Consider the following 18,552-nt stretch of genomic DNA (forward strand, 5'->3'; position numbering starts at 1 on the left):
GTTTACAAAGGTCTATGACTTGCATGTTTAGAAGATTCTCTCTTTAGTAGTATGCTACAATGTAGTATATACATGCAGTAACAATATTAATGCTGCAATCATTTACGGACATCCTACAAAATGATAGCAATATGCATAGATGATTGCAAACCAAGAACAAAGTTTGCATATCCAGAAATGTATAGAGAAAAATGGGAAACAAAAATTCAAAACCACCCACAACAAAACCACAACCAGAGAAATCTTCTTTCAAGTGCCCTCTTTCAAGTCACTGTCATTCATCAGGCTGAAATAATAAATAAAAATTCCTTTTACTCTTGCGTACATAATTAGAATCTACCCTTCCCAAATTATGTCCTTTCCATGTCATCATCATCACCACCACCTCCATCACTGCTGTTACCTTGTTCATTGCGAGAAAAATAAAATTCAGAAACTGAATCCTTGTTTCCTTTTGTTCTGTGCTTTACAGCGTTTTCCAACTGAGGATCATCTGATGATTCACAGGCACAAACATGAAATGACTTTGAAGTTTCCTTCACTAAAAACGGATAACATGTTATCAGGTAAGAAGATAGGAAACAGAAAAGCAATAAGTTGCCCACTTTTTGTCCTCGGTTGTCCAGTTGTGTACTCACAATTCAAAAAGCGCTCATATTAAGATCAATCAATATGTTCTTGATCTGTGTGTAAGAAAACTGAAATAGTAATTATTTTTTGAGCAATTTTGCAACCAGTCCCTGCAAAAAAAAAAAAAAAGGTACATATCCTCCTCTGCACAAGTTGGCTATGTCATGTTTTAGTTGTGCAAGGAGTTGATTGCTGGTGCTTGCTTGCTTGCTTTGACAATATGGCCATAGAACAAACTACGTTAGTACAATGGAAAGCCTTTCCTTTGTACTCATTTTCCACCAAAATCAATTCCTGCAGCTCTGTGTTATGCACCTCACAAGAGGAAAGAAAGGAAAAGTCACAAGTGAATGCCCAGGGAAGGCTCAGGTAATAAGGCATTTGCATTTATAGGTAGGTTCCTCAGTTTCCCCATCTACTATAATTTTTACCTTGATGCTACAATGTATTGTATCAGGGACTGCCTTTGAAGATGGTTTAAAAGATAATGCTGGTGCAAAATTCAGCCACCCTGGTAACAGTCAGAACTGGGCAGTTAAATTATGTGACACCAATACGTTGTTAGCTGTCCTTGTTGTCCGTGATTTCTGAGCTTAACTGGAAGTCCTGGTTTCAACCCTTGATGGCTTAAATTGTTTGTGCCCAAGCTACTTACTAGGACCATGTTCTCTTGTACCAGCCTCTGCACATGCTGGGTTCAGCAACACCTGCCTGCCAGCAAAAGTAAGCTGGTGAGTACAGAGGAGAACTCTTTCTCCATGGTGGCCCTGCACCTCTGGAAGCAACGTCCACTGGGGTTTCACCGGGTCCCTTCTTTTCACATCTTCAGGAAAGCTCTGAAGACCTATCTAATTTTGCTAGCCTTCCCATTAGCTGTAGCCATTGGTTTTTCTTTGTATTAGTATTTTATTTTATTTAGTATTTAAGTATTCTAATTAGCAATCTCTGTTTTATGGATATGACTGAAACATGTTTTTATGGATTATTTTACAGTATCCACTTTGTATGATTTTTATCTTGTTTGCTGCCTTAACAGGGAGCCACCCTTTTAGGCAGACTGGAAGTATTTTTGATACAGATAGATAGATAGATATCAAACCTTCATCCTTGGGTCAAATCCTGAACCTCAAGTTTGTGGTCAGATTACCTTGAACATGAAATTCTTACCCTGGTACTTTTGTTCAGGATTCTCAGAGGCGATAGCAGATCTGCTAGCAGATTAGTAAGGTTGGGATTTGGCCTCACAATAACATATCTGAGAGCGTTTTGTGTAGTTGTATAGACATCTGTGAGAAAGAAAAGAAATACCAAGTGGAGGGAAAACTCTGGAACCAGCTGTATTGAAAGTCCTTGAAAACCTCTGTGTAGCTGTTTATTTATACTGTAGACAGCATGTAATCTCTGGGCCATGGCACTGGCTTTTGAAAATCATTAACACTCACAGAATTATTTAGCAGAGTTTTGGAAGAAGGCTGAAGAGGGAAGATAGTTTTCCAAGATTCTCATAAAGTTACTGCCCTTTCAGCCTATTTATAATGGAATTGCTTCACCAATGCCTCCTATATATTTTTACTCTTGGACTACATTTTCCTGGTTCTTTATGTTCTTGTTTTGTCCAATGTCTTTTTCCTTGGGTTCTGCATTTGTAAAAAGTAAAGCAGAGGCAAAGTACATGTTACGTGACTGGATTTTGAGAAATGATTCAGTTTGCTCATTGCTTTTAGAAAATTGTTATGAAGGGAATTTTGTAAGTGTATTGCCAAAAATGCCACAGGTTAAGATTCATTAGGAGGCGGAAATTTAATTGTGAGAGATTTAATGGCTTAATGCATTTATCCCATAGGGCACCTGTTTTATGTAGCGCTTACTGAGGTATTTTCCATTTATTTAAGCAATGTAATAAAAATAAGCTTGGATTTATAAGAATGGGTTGAATCCGAGTTCTCTGGATAAAGATGTATGCAGTGAGTTACTGATCACCTAGTACTGATAGTTTTCAGCTTCTTTCACCACTTAGCACAATGATACCCCAATCAATGCCAGTCAAAATCCATTATTTACTACGCAAGTCAAAGCAACATTTTGCACAATGTTAAAATGTTCACAAAATGTTGCATGATGTAAATGTTTTCCCATTGCAGAATGCACATATTCATTTTGAATTTCAAATATTCTGAAATATTGCTTTTGACATTTGTCTCTAGATTTAAATAAAACCTTGTCAATATTGAGGTAATGCTGAGTTTCATGCTGCTAAATTTAAAATATTCACACCCTGTTTTCATCTAAAATATTTCAGTTAAAGTTAATTGGACTTGTTGAATGGAAATAAAATTAGGGAAACTTTTGAAAAAAAAACACATTTGAATTAGGATGATGTGCTTGAGGATATTTTTTTCCAAAATTGACTCCAAGTTCATCGCTAATCTTGGTTAATCACGAAGCAAGCCAGACTGCTGAGTGATCAGTAAGCTTAGCCTGCAGTACTGGATATTACCCAAATTAGAACTGTTCACGTCTTGGATAGGAACAGTGCAATTAGCTCACAAAAGATTATGAAATTCTGTCCACTTTTTCCTGCAGTAGCTGGTCCCTGTGCTGTTATAGGTGTCAAATTTAAAATATTTGATAATTGTACCTGCAAGCTGAACATCACCGCTACCAGCAACGACAAAGTTAGTTTCAGGCCCACTAAATATTTCTGGAATATATGTCACAATCCATTTACAGTGAGTAAATCCCACTATATTTGCTGATAGTTATATCCTCAACAAGTTTAGGTTGACTTGCTGTACATACATCATAATTACAACACGAATTAGCTTTTTAGTACCAGCCATGTAGACTCACTGTCCTAGGCAGTATATTTAGAGGATACTAAGATAACCAAGGGTGCAATCCTATGCATTTTAGACAAGAAAAATGGCTGGGGAATGCTGGGAGTAGGAGTTTTTTCTTTCTAAATATGCATACAATGGTGCTCTAAATAAATTTTCAGGTAGCAGTATACGTAAGGAAAAAAGTTTGCTTGCCATCAACAAGACCTAGTTGAATAGCAGGCTAGTCCACCTGTATTTTAGCATGCATTGATTTATTTTTATTTTTAGTTCAGTTCTCATTTCAACAATTAGTTTTCCTTCTAACAGAGAGATACTGGGGGGAAAGCTTGTTTCATCACCCACCAAACCCCTCAGGAAATCTAAATTCCTGAAAGTTAAGATGGTTTATGCTAAGATTTCATAATGAAATAGAAAATGATATATGAGAGGGAGAGGCTTTCCCCTTTAGACATGGTTTCCCTTTAGACATTCATCTCTTGTTTTTTTCTTTCTTTCTTATTTCTGGCAAAGTTATTTTATGTCATCTGCATCTGCAAAGAATCGTAGCTGCGGTTGCCCCTTAGCAAACCCAGGTGCAGTATTCCCCCAACCCCCTCTTGTTTTTCTATACCTCAGCTATGTTCTTACCAAAGTGCTTTCTCCTACTAATTATATGTGTTGAGTTAAGATCAGCTACTTTCAGGAGTGAAAAGCAAGAAATCAGTGTTTCAAGAAATCACACACTGAGACAAAGAGATTCATAGGATTTATACAGAAAATCAGACAGAATACACGCACGCACGCAGAGAGAGAGAGAGAGAGAGGCAGAGAGACAGACAGAGAGAGTCATGGTAGGTAGACACAAACTTTCTCACAAGAATCTGGGAGTCTTTCTGTACTGTAGGACAACTTTCTCCACCTGCTACCCGCCAGATGTGTCAGACTACAATGCCTGTCATTATCAATCAGCAGGACCAATGCTGGCCGTGGATTATGTGACTTATAGTCCAGCAAATCTCTATGACATCGTTTTGAGGGAAGAATGCCACATCATTCTTGACTGCAACCTTTGCAAATATTACATAGCTTTCCCTCACATTGGTTCACTTGACCTCTCCAAGCTTACAGGCAGTGGCAAGAGTAAGGAGATGGAGCAGCCATAAGGAGAGGAGGCACCGAGAGCATCTTGGCCAAGGGTCCTTCAGAACCTACGTCTGGCTTGTCCTTCCCATCCCCAGTACCTGGCTCCTACTTGCAGAAGCTTGACCCTCTTTGCCATGATCTGAAACTCCCACATAAGCAAAGAGGACTACTTACAGAATAGCCACAGAAGCTTTTGAAGAGACCTAGACATGGGTAGTCTTTCCTCACCAAGGGCTGCATTTCCTTGAAGTTGATGTGTGAGGGTTGGGGTTAGGTCCACATACCAATGGTAGGTTAGACCAATGCCAAAGAAAGGTGTAGTCACAGGCAAGACTAGTCACAAATAGCTGCCTTCTTGCGTATGCATTCTGTCCCCCATTCATCAGTCTGTACACATACAAACTCAGGAATATCACATGCTTCCACCATCCATTCACTTATTCTCTCTCTCTCTCTCTCCAAAAAACAGTACATTGTTTAACGTGGCAAAAGAACATCTCCATGTAGCTGAAATTGCAGGGTAAATTGCAGTTGATGAGTCCTGATCCAGACTGGGCCCCAGTGTATGTGGGATACGAGGCCTTTAACTCTATTTCCTGCTGTGCTCTTCTTCCTCATATTTCCCTGCATTTTACCTTCCTAAAAGGTCAAGAAGCTGAAATGCATCACAAAAGCAAACACAGAGATTTTCTACACAAGGCTGTTAATTGGTGTTTGGTCTACCGTATCTCCTTTTGGGTTTGTGGCATGTACTGTTGTAAATTGCCCAGAGAGCTTTGGCTATTTGATGGTATGGAAATGAAATAAATAATTGTGATATTTATTTCATTTATTTATTTCACCAAGATCTGAGTGCTGGAGGTCATGACATGGTCTAAAAGACCTGAGAACAACCATGAGTAAGGGATGATGAGTAAGGAAAGTGTAGAAAAGTCCACTATGTCAAAGCCGTACTGCATAGTGTTCATACTGCAGATAGAATTACTTGTATTTCAGCTCAGGTGGTTGGATGAAACCTTTGTGGGTGGTTTTAAGAACGTGGTATTTTGGGTTATGCTAGGAGCCAAAAGATAAAACTTTTGGATCCTGTATTTGGCCACTGGGCCTTCAGTTACCCATCTAGTCTAGCAACATTAATTATGTGGATTGGGGACATTTACATTGTACATTATTCTTCCCCTTCTAGTAGCAGCAATTGACATGGTCATTCACTAGAGAAAACCCACAATCCATGTGATGAGTGTTTTTGTTGTGCTTTGATTGCATTCCCATTCGAGTTGTTGTGTTTTGATTGCATTCCCATTACAACCAGAGCTGTTGCTTCTGGTATCATGCAGGTGATGTTCTCTGTGAACTCTCCAGTTAATGAAGCAAGGTACAAGAAGATGGCAGCCGTCATGCACATTGATAATGCGTGGGGATGGGATGAGATCTTGATGCTGCAGTTTTATAATTGTTGCCAAGTAGAAACTTGTTTCTTTTGCTGCTGGAACAGTTTTATCCACCCACACCTGCATAAACCACACATCCTAGAAATGTTTAGCACAGATGCATATTTTATGCACCTCAAATTGGCACTTTCCTTGGTGTAACCCTAGTGCAAACAGGTCCTACTCTCAAAGAGTATTATTGTAACTAATAGGTAACAATCAAGTTCATTCAAGTTGGAGATAGGTCTGATTATGTTTTGGGCTAACTATATAGTGAAGGCAAACCTCCTGTATGTGAATTAGTCCCTCTGTTCCTTCAGTAACATTTACATTTGGGCTTTTCTTCATCTTTTCTGGGGCACTAAGGCAGAAAAGCCAGCTGCCTAGGACACAGATTGTCTAATACCCTTGAGTAACGATGTGATATGTCAGTGGAAATACAAACTTTGTCAAAATAAGAAAGGAAAAGAAAGTGAGGGAGATTTGAACCTCTCTGTGGTGTGATAGGCAGCCTTTGTTTCAACGCTCGTATTCTTCCCGTCCGCCTGATTTTGTTATCATTGCATGGAAGTAAAACATGGCTAATATATAAGTTCAGTGAAGCTCTCCAGCTGAACAAGCCAAATTCCTGTTATTAAATGTACAGCAGACTAAACAGTTTTGTTAAATATCAGGCATCAAATTACACCCTTTGGATCTCTGCTTGTCATATATCTACACTGCAGATTAATCACATTTGTTATGGTTTAGTTTGCAAGACTTTGATTTTTAAAAAAGAATAAAAAATTGTTTCCATAGCTATTCTCTGGTGCTGTTTCGTGTTGTTGCGTTTGCTGCTGCTAACCAATTTCATCCTCTCCTTAAGAAAAAATTTGTGGTCTGACAAATAACATTTTAAAATCCATCTTCTGGTTTAACAGTTCTGGTGTTTAAATGAAATAATACAGTACATTTCCTCCACAGTGTGCTTTCCAAGGCTACTGTTTGAGGCAGTCCATTCAGTTTACAATTCCCTTTTTGAAATAAAATCAAAGTCCATCCTGAACACCACTGCATTCCGTCATCATGCTTTCCCCCTTTTCCCTTCATTTAATATATTCTGTGCTGGATTCAGAATCTGCCTTCTGTGAGAGGACGGGATTTTTTGTGAAGATTTTTCTGCTCCTGGCAGGTTTTTCTGCCTGAATTTTGGGAAATCCCCATCTTTTCTGAACCACAGCTCACGCCATTCAGCACACATTCCCTGCCCTCTGTGTTTCATTTTTGGGACAGAGAGGCTGAAGCGACAGCTGTGGAAAGGAGGGAACAGACCACTTCAGTCACAACAGCTGCTCAGCATAAATCTGAATACTTTCCCCTATCTTCATAAGCAGCCAGGGAAGTCTTTCATTTCTTGTAAAAAAAAAAAACAAAAAAACACCAGGGCAATTCAACCATCAACACCCATATGGTGTAGCACACACAAAGACCCTGCATGCATTGAAATACCTGATTAACTCTTGCTGGCTTTCCAACTTGTCAAGGTTATTATTGTGCTGTTACTATGATATAAAGAACCCAAAGCAGCTTACATCCTCCTCCTGATCTGATTCGTGCCCCCACAACAACATTAAGAAGTAGACTCAACAAAAGCAAACGAGGCCACCATGGCAGAAGGGTCCATTGACACTAATGACCATCCATGGAAGGTATTATAAATTTTTAAAATTCAGTTATAATTTTTAAAGGTTTGGGTTTTCACATAGGTTCCCCTTCATGTGATTTATGAAAATTTTGTTTATCATAATTACGATCCCTATAGAGGAGAATATATCTTTCATATATTACCCTTTCTGAGCCCAAAGTATAATTTTAAAGAAGAGACTACAGGAGAGTGAGCTATCTTCACAGCTGCTTATATCTCTGCAGTTGGGTTTTAATATCAACATCTTAATCCATGCACCTGCTGCTGAGTTAAAATAAAAGTTGCCATTGTCGTCGTCGTCGTCTTCTTCTTCTTCTTCTTCTTCTTCTTCTTCTTCTTCATCATCATCATCTGACATCAGTATGGGACTTGACCTGCTACTCTAGCCTGGCAGGTCACCAACTACAGCTTGCATACTTGGAGTTGAGGGATGGGAAAAATGTGTTCATCTACATTATCTGAAGATCACCTACGTGATCTTGATAGAGAAACCAGGTAACTTGAGTGTGGGCCAAGCTGTCTGAAAGGTGCCATATTGAGGAATGTTGGCATTTGTGTTCCAGAACATGTGGTACACAGTAGAGAAGCTTCTATGATATTAAACATTTAACCTGTCGGAAAGACACAAATACTTCTCTTCTTGCTCTTTCAATCAAGATATGTGTGCATGCAGGACTTGGGCCCAACTTCTTATTGTGTTTCATGCATCTTTTACTGCTGCATTCATCTGTTCTAATCACATGTGGGGTTGATCTCACCTGGCAACAATGGCCATGCTCGGGCACCAGTGAAGCCAGAGCTCACAGGGATGCAGTGCCAGCCATTTTTATTAGCAGGGACCATGTAATCATCTGCCATCCCTACCAGACCTCCATGTTTCCTCTGAGCTTAGCTGCAATCTTCATAGAAGCTGATGGCAAATGAATTTTCCCAGTAACAGTATAATGTTCCCTGTTGCAATTTTTAAGTATCTTGGCACGGCATGGTGTTGAATGGGCAATTATAACTTCTATTAGCTTTGCAAAAGGCCTTCTGATGGAAATGAAAATGGCAGGAATTTATTTGCTGCTATGGGTCAACACAACTGTCTGCATTTTTGGCCTCTCCTTGGAGATGTGGTTATGTGGTCTGTTGTGATAAGTGCCTGTACTTCAAAATTCATCTTGCCATCATGGTGGGAGTCACAATCTATGGTTGAGCAGGCTATTAAGTCTGTGAGCCTGAAAGCACAGGTGGTCCTTGTTGTCCATTCAGGCACCTTCTGCTTCTGTGGCTGCAATTTGACGCACAGGATTTCTCCTTCCCTGACCAAGCCAGGCAGCTTTTTCCTGGGAGAATAAATGTTATGCACTTGGCTTTTCCATTCCCCTGCCCTTTCTGTATGCACATATAATGCATGCATATACAATCCAACAATCAAGATAAATGCGAGTGTTTAAATAGGTACAGCAAAACCAGTTAGGGCTGGTGAAATCAGATTTCTCTCCATTCTATTATAGATGGGGGGTGGGTGTCAGGTCCTAACATTCCCAAACTATCTTCACTGGACAAAAACTTAACCTGGCAACCCTATGTGATAGGCATAATATATGGTGCTTCACTTCAAAATATAGGCGGCATCTCTGAAAGAGTTAGGTAGCTCTTTGTACAACTTTCATAAGTGACCAGGTTGACATTTAGTTTGTAATTAGAATCCAAGTTACAAAATGGATCTTAAGAAGTTGCTCATAGAAGGATTTGGGTTCTTGGTTGTGCCCTTTAATTAAGGGCCAAACTGGATATGATCCAGAGATCCATGATTATGGTTTTTGTTTTGCTAATTAGCAGCCTGCACTACTACTTTAAAAATCTGGGATGTGGTGTTCTTGGTCCAAGTGTTTAATCTTTTCCTCCTAAACCCTTTCCCCAGTGTAAATTAATTCTGAGCTGCCTTTAGGTCTGTGCATGTATACGTGAGCTGGGAAGTAGATTCATATGTGTACTGGCTGGCTACAGAAGGCTGGCAGTTGTAGGTCTTTTATTGTCTAAATAGGCATAGAATTGCACCCTAAGTGTGTTAAGAAATTGGAATGCAAATAAAGAATTCAGTTTTCTTTAGAGCCTTTGGCGGTTGGCCTCCTTGCTTTCTTTGGTTTGGGATTGGGGAGGCATGAATAGCTCTTGTACTTCTTAACTACTTTTATTTTTAACAAACTTTATGGAAGGCTGTCCAATACCCTGTAAACAATCTAACACTGGCTTCCCTACAGCGGCATTGCATCCTGTTGTAATATGCTGTAATATATTATGTTACACAATACCTTGTTCTTAACTGCAAAATACCCACTGCAGTTCCTTTTGATATTTCTCCTCAGACCAAACTCCGACACCAACCCGATTCCTAAAGAACTGTGAGGAAGTGGGCCTCTTCAACGATATAGACTGCTCCTTGGAGCATGAGTTTAGAAAGGCACAAGAAGAAGAGAACAATAAAAGGGTATGCCTTTGTGGAATGGAAACTCCCCTCCCTCCTATGTCCTGTGTGAAATCAGAGAGAACTCAGTTACCTGAATGCGAAGGAAAAAAGCACATAAGTTTAAGTCAGAAACTAGGTGGCACTATAGATTGTGACATGTTTTCTAACTTGCATTAGCTGATAAAATTGAGTAGGTAACCTGGATTAAAGTATTGAAAGAGCATTACTCGACTTTTATAAGGGTGGACAGGATTTGATTACCAGGTCCAGCAAAACACTTTGCAACTGCATATCTTTTGAGGGCAGAAAGCACACACACTTCCAACATATGGGACTTGAACCCTAATTCCCTGCAGATGCTCAAATACTTTGTGGTAAATGTAGAAATAAGGAAAGCTCATGATTTTTGCCCTTTTAATATATGCTTGCATAACCTCTTGGGATTTTGTTTCCATTTTGGCCAATTTGGGGTCCAGAATAAGTTTAAGGTATCATCACAGAGTTTAAATCAAGGAGGGGAGAGGGAGGGAGGGGGGAGGGAGAGGGGAGGGGAGGGAGAGGGGAAGTGAGAGAGAGAGAATCGTTTTTAAGCATAGTGAAAATGCCTGTTTGAAAAGTGTTGTATGCATTAACATTGTCATTTTTTATGGCTCTAATTTTTACTAGTATTTGTAGCTGCTGCAAGTAATGCTTGATGCCTGAATACTATGCCAATGCTTAATTAGTATTTTGAGCACTTATGTCTAAGTAGGTAGGCAGAAGGCTGAGCAGCTAGGCACATTATTTTCTTTTCTTTCCTTTTTTAATTTTTGGATTTTTCCATGTCATATCATACTGTTTTTAAACATCCAGTGATCTACAAATCCCTGTCTCAGTGGTAGGGCTGTAGTTAAAAAACCAGATGAATCCAATATCTGAAATATTGCTATAATGAAATCATAATTCTTGTACTCCCTTTTCTTTTTTCAAAAAGTCCTATTATTCAGCAAGCGAGAAAGAAAAGGATCAAGGATTGGTTTGGCTTATTATGTATGTATGTATGTATGTATGTATGTATTTAAGTTGTATGCTGCACCCATATCTGGGAGGCTCTCTGGGTGGTTTACATTATATCCAACAACAACAACAATTAAAACAATTCCAGATAAACAATACATACAAATAAATGAAATAGTACAATAAAAGCAATAACATCAATATTCACTTAATAATAAAACTATTTGAATAATTAAATTAAAACAATCATTTAAATAAAATTGACTGGTGGCTAAAATACTAGAAGCAATAGGAACCACTATAATAAACCATTCTACAACCAACCCCTTCACCCCTTGCGAAAAAGATGTTTTCAAATTGTGTCAGAAACAGAGAAGAGAAGACGCCTGGTGGATCTCTGTTGGAAGCATGTTCCACAAGCGGGGCAGTATTGCAGAAAAGGCCCTTCTCCTAGTCATCTCTCTACTTACTTCACTGGGGGGAGGATGAAGGTCTCAGTGGTGATAGGCTTATGCAAAGTGCTCACACCTCATCAGGGGGCCAGTGACAAACTCCCTGGTGTTGCTTCTCCACGTCACCATTGCCAACTGCTGATGCCACTAACTTTTTACTTGCCTCTGTGCACTCTCTGTGTGCAAAGTCATCAGGTGGTAGTGGTGATAAAGAAGAACAGCAAGAGCTGGTGTTAATAGGGGCGATAAGGCAGACTCACCAAGAGAGCAGACCCACTGAGAGCAGGGATGTGTGAAGAATCTGGTTTGGGGATGGGAATCCATCAGGTTTCCTCAGGTTGCCTTCCCAGACTCTGCTCCTTTTTCTCCCTTCCCTAAGCTTCCTTACACCAACTGTTTGTGAGGGCATCTAGCAGGAAGTAAATTCAAGTGGAGTTCTGCCCACACATGACTTGTGGGCTTTGCATACTTTGCCTAAAGAGTTACTTTGCATTTCTTATGCAAGGAATTACACAGGTTGCACAAAGAATCTGCTAACATTCCTGAGCATGAACTTGATCTCAGCTTGGTTTACCTCCTGGCTAGAGCCAAGTGTGGGAAAGAAGTCTGGCGAGTGCAAGAGAGTTGGATTCTGACCTGATTTTCACATTCCTAATTGAGAGTACCTTGCCTAAAGGCCCTTCAAAAACTAGCACTGGGTCTGGGATCTGTGGACCATCATAGGCAAAGTTTGTTCTGCATTCACAGAACTGTGAGTACGAGAGTTACTCTTCAACATTCATTGCATGCATAAAGTCACACAATAGCAAGCCTGAAATAGCAAGGGAAATCTGCAAGATGCAATTTCCCACACACCATACAAATTACGTAGGATACCTTTTCACCTATTGTGTTGAAGGCATGGAGTGTGTTTGTGGGAGTAGAGAAAGGGTTGTGTACACTGGGCCCCCGCTTTTAAGGGATGCTTGATGAATTCCATCTTAGCAATTTTTATGCAAATAAATCTGATCCTGGACAAGTGTGAGTGTTAGCTTTGTCACAACCTGAATGTTCCAGTGTAGTCAAAACAGTATCAAAACATTTTTTTAATAAGCATATTTTGAGAAAGAATACTAATGCTGATTTTTGTGCGGGTTTAAAAATAATGATGATGTAGAAAAAGAATAAAGTGGGCTTATGAGTGTGCCTGTGAAAAAGTGAAAACAGAATGATTCACAGAGCCCAGCCTACCATATCCAGACTTCCACATGTTCATTTATATGCTCCATCAATGTCCATAGGGCTTCACTCAGTCAGTATAATGGTCTGCCCAAAGGAACACAGAGTTGAAAATTAAATGGTGTGTTGTGTTATAGGGATAGGGCAACAAAGAACAAAAATTGGAAAAAAACATGCACCCGGTAGTGGTTTGTAGTCATAGAATAAAAATAAGTTTTAGGTAGAGTTCGGAACTATAGTTTCGGGATCCTCAGGCCCAGATTCTCCCATTCTGCCCACAGAAGCTGTCAAGAAAATTATAACTGTGCAGTAAATTACAGCTATTAAATATGCAGCAAATGAAGAAATAAAGGCTGCCTGACATCCAAGTCAAAGAGCCATCCCTTTGTGACTAGCCTGTAACTGATGGCTGTGCCTCAAACAAGAGAGTTTCTCCCGGACTCTGCAATCCAAAGCAGCAAGGTAGACAGTGTCGGCAGATCAGGTTATCATCTGAGCCTCAAGCATCAGGTTTTAGGTTTACAGTGGTCTGAGCATAAAGTATCCAAAGCATTTGTCATAGGTTATATTTGCAAGCACATGACCTTTCCTGCTGCTGGTGAAGAACTGCTGGCAATTGGCTCCTGAGAAATGAAAGCGGGTCCAAGAGAATAAAGTCAAAGCTGAGATGATCAGTATTACTTTCCTATGAAAGAACTGGGCCGTTTGCATTAAACATCAGAATTTTAAACCTCACCTGTATTCTGTATGTGACAGGAAAAAAGAGCAAGTGGCATCCAACCTGGGACAGGACAAGGTACTCTCTTTCAAGTAGCTATGTTTACTATGGTGGAGGTGTTTGCTAGGAGTGTCTTTGAAGTCTCTTGCACCAACTATATGCAATAGTAAGAAAATATTGATACTGTTGTTCTTGGTATTATCTTATACCACATCAGTGCAGGGAACTTTACCACCTTTGTGTCCTATGGCTGGACTCCTGAAATGCTCGTTGCACAGCGATCTTCAAATTATTGTGATTACTGCACTGAGGAAAGGGGAAGAGAAGGAAGCACTGATCATATAAATGCCTGGTACTGGTCCTGTACCGTATGCCATGAATTTTCAGAAATTAAAGCAGCCTACCTGGAGGCAGGAGTGGAGGAATGACATAGCATAGCTGTGTACTGCAGCCCTTTAAATTAGACTTCCTGAATCACTAGTCTGAAGGATCTGGATTGTGCCCGCACCATAATTCCTGAGCCTTCTTCTAGCTGAGTACCTTGGAGTGAAACTAGATTTTCACATAACTAACAAGTGTGTGTGTGTGTGTGTGTGTGTGTGTTTTAAAGTAAATACCTGTAGCCCTCCTGATCTGGATCAGATCCAGGGCACAGGGACAAAAGAGGATTTACACTATTTTGTGGTCTCTAAATATCCCTGTAATTACTATGATATTATTACTGCTGCTGCTATCATCATCATCATTGTCGTCATCATCATCATCATTTTAAACCCATATGTTTTCTGATTGCAGGGATAACCCTGCATTAGTTTCATTCTTGATTTGGTTCTCTTGCACTTTAGCTGGATGTGCAAGACTTCAGCAGTAAGTAAAGCTTACTCTTATACCAGTAACAGCTCCTCTTCTAGGCTGCTCATAGGATAACCAATTTCAGGTGCATTCTTGTTACCAGATGTTATGCAAATGGTTTATTTAGCACTATAGCAAATTATGGTTAATCAAGAAGGGTGAGGGTAAATATTTTGTTCTGCTGGATCTCACCCACTTTGATACGTCATAGTTCCAAGTTGCCATGTGGATGGGTAGCGACTCTGTATGGTTTAGAAAAGCACCTTCAGGAAGCACTCTTGTGAAAGAGTGCCAAACTCAGCAGCTTTCTTTACAGGCACATACAATTCAGTTCAGGATAGACTGTTTCAGTAGACTGTGCCATGCCAGTGAAAGTGATAGGGGTGTGTTGTGTGTATGTGTGGGTGGAGGGGTGGGGGGATGGCACTTCCAGCTTGTGGTTTTGTTGGATGATGATTCATTGTTAAGAAATCAAGAGTCAGAAAGATTATAGGCTCTCCTTATAAGGCTGGATAGACTGAAGTATACAAATAAAGCTGAATTCAACTACCTCCCTGCTAGAAAAATACTGGTAAACATGATGGGCTTCAGAATTGTATTGTATGTTGAGCTTTTGAAAAGGATTATTAAACAAGCATTCTTTAGGAATGTGAAATGTAAGAAGCATAAATCAGCAGGTATTTTGAGGGTCTAAAATTTTAAATAGAAAGCTTTGGTTCTTGGATGTCAATATTTCCTTTATACTAAATTAAACTTCTTACTGTCTAATAGCTTAACCATAACTAGGAAGTTCATTCTAAGTAACACTATATTCTGCTTCAATTTAGAATTTGCTAGGGATGGATGAGAATTTTGCACCATAAGGTTTAAAAACAAACAAACAAGGATTTATCCAGTTCTTAGCTACCAAAACTGAGCAGGATTTGTGGTCAGAATTCCATACATCTCCAAACTTACATGTTTATGATGTATTCTGTGAAACAAAGAAATGTGTTTGACAACATGCACATATTTGAAAGTGAGAGCCAGTGTGCTGTAGTATTTATTTATTTATTTTCGCATGCATATGCTTCCTCCTACTCCTAATGGAGTCTCTAGGTGGCTTACAATATTTAAAAATAGCACACTCATTAAGGCAATAAAGATAATCCACACAATAAAAACATTAAACCGCCAATATCTGAAAATCCACATTCTAATTTTTACACAGCCATGAAACTCACTGGATGCTTTTGCACCAGTCACTGACTTTTAGCCTAGCATACCTCACAGGGTTGTTGGCATGAAGGTTTATGTAAATTTCCTGGGGTTCCTTGCAGGAAAAAAGCTGGGATATAAGTAACTAAATTTGATAATAAATACACATTAGTCAGTGACTGCTTATGCTGAAAATTTTGTACATTTGAAAAATATACAGAAAAATACATTCAAGAATCTTTTTTTAAAAAGCTGCCTATGAAACCACAACAGAATGATCTTGCTAGTAGAACGATTAAAATCTCAATGAGATGGAATTTAACGGATTCACCAATCCCTAGAATTTGTCCTTTTGATTCTGTGACCCTGTTGATTTGTTACTCTTGATAAAATGCAAGTCTCTTAGTATCAGGCTAGTTTCTGTTAGTTGAACTGAAGTATATGGAACTTGTGGACAATTGAAACATATAAAATACGCTTGAGGAGGAAACTCAGTAGCTTTAGGAAAGTGACACATCTTTGCATGCCTAATAGCCATATCAAACAGGTCACCAGAGACTCTTTTCTTTTTTTTGTAACAATCACGTAGGTGGGGCAGGGTTGCATTTTGTGAAAAGAATGGGTGGAGGAAGGTCAAGCTCCCCTTCCTGGAGTACTGTGGTCCCAATGTGGTCTTACAAGAGAGTAGGAAAGACAATGAAAAATGAGCATGCTTCGCTCCACTGTGTTTCTTCCTTAGTTTAGTCCTAAATGTCTCTAGGCAAGTAACCTTCTCTCGATTACAGTCTACCATCTGGCACATGGAGCTCATAAAAATAACCTATTCCCATCTGCCACATTTCAAGAATTGAAATTGAGAACCAAGGTTTGTCCTACTATTAGTCAGTGAGGGAGCTGCTTACCAGAAGAGTGGTACTGTGGTGGGAGCCCTCCTGTTTTCTGCCTGCATTCCCTAAACTAGACTTAGGTCTGCAACTTCAGAGGAAACACTAGGTCCTGTGGCCAGTGCTAAGATATGGTACAAGACCAGTCTGGGTGATTCTGTTCAACCAATGAGGTCAGAGGAAACTGTCTTATGTTTCACTTCAGTCTGCAAAATGCCTGAAGTCCAGGCCGAATAAGTTAAAGAACATAAAACACTCTGAACTCTTTAAAGTGCTAAATAAAGTGACTGCTAAGTATCATTATTATTAGCTAATTCTGAGCAGCGCAGGATTTAAAAATGCCATTTATCTTATTTATGGACACAACAGAAAATTCTAGAGTCCGATATGGAGAAAGAAAATGGCAATGTATAAAATCTTTCATGGCAGAATAAGAGGACCGTGGTTCCACTGTTTCCTGAGAGATTTTGAAAGACTGATAACCATTAATAAGTGATTATAACACTGACCATTATGAGAAAGATGAAGAAGGGTGATGATGAATGCATTACATTCACTCTTGCTTCTAAGCTGAAGCTGTCTAAAAGGGAAAACATGCTCCAGAAGTATATGTTAGGGTCATTGGCTTTATTGACTATTGATTTAGCACAAGGCATTAGGAGCTAATAGCCATTTTTCACAAAGTGTGCTGGGGTGGCATTTTGCTGTATGATTTGTTATGCACTGTAATTTGGAACCTCTCAAAATACATCAATAGAAGGTCATTTTTAAGTCTTCAGATACTTAGGCATACCGCTCAAGATTCATTCTCTGTTGAACACTGGTCATCAGGGAATCCATGTGAATGCGGGCTAGAAATTGTAGTCGTTTCAGTGCACCTGCACCCTGTCTAATGTGAGGGCATTAGGAGCACCATCAATGAAGGTGATTGCCATGAATGCCCTCAACCCACAACAAGGGTGTTGGAACAGAACAGAGCAGGGTGCATGCTGTTCTGGAAAGCTTAATGGACAAACCCATCAGGAAGCTAGGCAAGTGCCTCTTAAACAAGTGGATGGCAACAGGAAATGCCCGACTCCTCCCTGAGGACAGTGCCACCTAGTGACTGAACTATATAATGGTACTATCCATGCACATGCTTTGTCTATTGAAACTTCTGTACATGATGTTTTGCAGTGTAGTTAGCAACATAATATAATCCCAACAGATCACAAGATCATTTCTGGCAAATGATTATAATCTAGTTCCTCCTTTTCTTGTACCATTTCAAGGCTGGTGAGGAGTACAAGAAGCACTTTTTGTAACAACAGACTTGCCACTGCAGACCTATATTCAATTCACCTCTTGTAGCCCAGTTCTGGAATGCTCTTATCTCTTGAATCCGGTTACATTTTATGAAGTGTCCTGACAGGGAACTGAGAGAAAGGATGCTGGTCTTGGTTGCTGTCAGACAAGAACAGTAGGGTATAATTTCTCAAAATAAATAAAACTGAGCTTGGGATGTGGGATACACATAGATAGTAGAAATAAGCAGCCACTGCAGCCAGAAGCATATTAAACAATGGCTGAGGAAAGTAAAGCCTACTTCCTTTCTTCACCACTGGAAGCTCTGAAATTATAGCAACTGCAACAACCTATTTGCAAATGTTTTCTATAATTGTAGAGCAGAGTGATGATTGTAATATTCCAGATGTTGTTGGTCATAATTCTTAACTAATGCCCATGCTGGCTGGGGTTGATGGGAACTGGCATTGTAGCAACACTTGGAGGGCCATAGTTTCCCCATCTGTGCATTAGAAGGATTGTTGTTTTGCTAGAAAACAAAATAACATCACGGAAGTCTTGAAGTGTTGCTGCTATCTTTATTGTTAAGCCTGCCTTCTCTTTGCACCCCATGTGTTCTTATCTCCTATTCATAGGAATGGATAGCGAGGAGCACATCGGGAGCGATCAGAAGAGAACCAGCATACTTACGTCTTTTTCCATTGATGTGGCTGGGGAGACCTTCCAGTTTTAAAAAAAATACTATGTATGAGTGCCAAGGCTCTTGCAACTAACTTCTAGATTATTTTTA

The 18,552-nt window shown here is 39.6% G+C and overlaps 1 protein-coding gene across 7 annotated transcripts in view; it reads left to right on the top strand.

The window, feature by feature from the left end:
- The window catches only part of CREB5 (cAMP responsive element binding protein 5), a 278,443-nt gene that overhangs the window by 55,980 nt on the left and 203,911 nt on the right, over nt 1-18,552 (top strand). For 6 of the 7 annotated variants that reach the window (XM_044450653.1, XM_044450658.1, XM_044450656.1 and 3 more), the window contains 2 exons: nt 473-566; nt 10,061-10,182. In XM_044450653.1, the coding sequence (XP_044306588.1) occupies nt 473-566; nt 10,061-10,182 (216 nt within the window). The remainder of the gene's footprint in view (nt 1-472; nt 567-10,060; nt 10,183-18,552) is intronic. The other variant, XM_044450659.1, reaches the window with a different exon arrangement.

The sequence above is a fragment of the Varanus komodoensis genome, unplaced genomic scaffold, assembly GCF_004798865.1.
Source record: "Varanus komodoensis strain SLA01 unplaced genomic scaffold, ASM479886v1 scaffold68, whole genome shotgun sequence".
In the NCBI taxonomy this organism is placed as follows: Eukaryota; Metazoa; Chordata; class Lepidosauria; order Squamata; family Varanidae; genus Varanus; species Varanus komodoensis.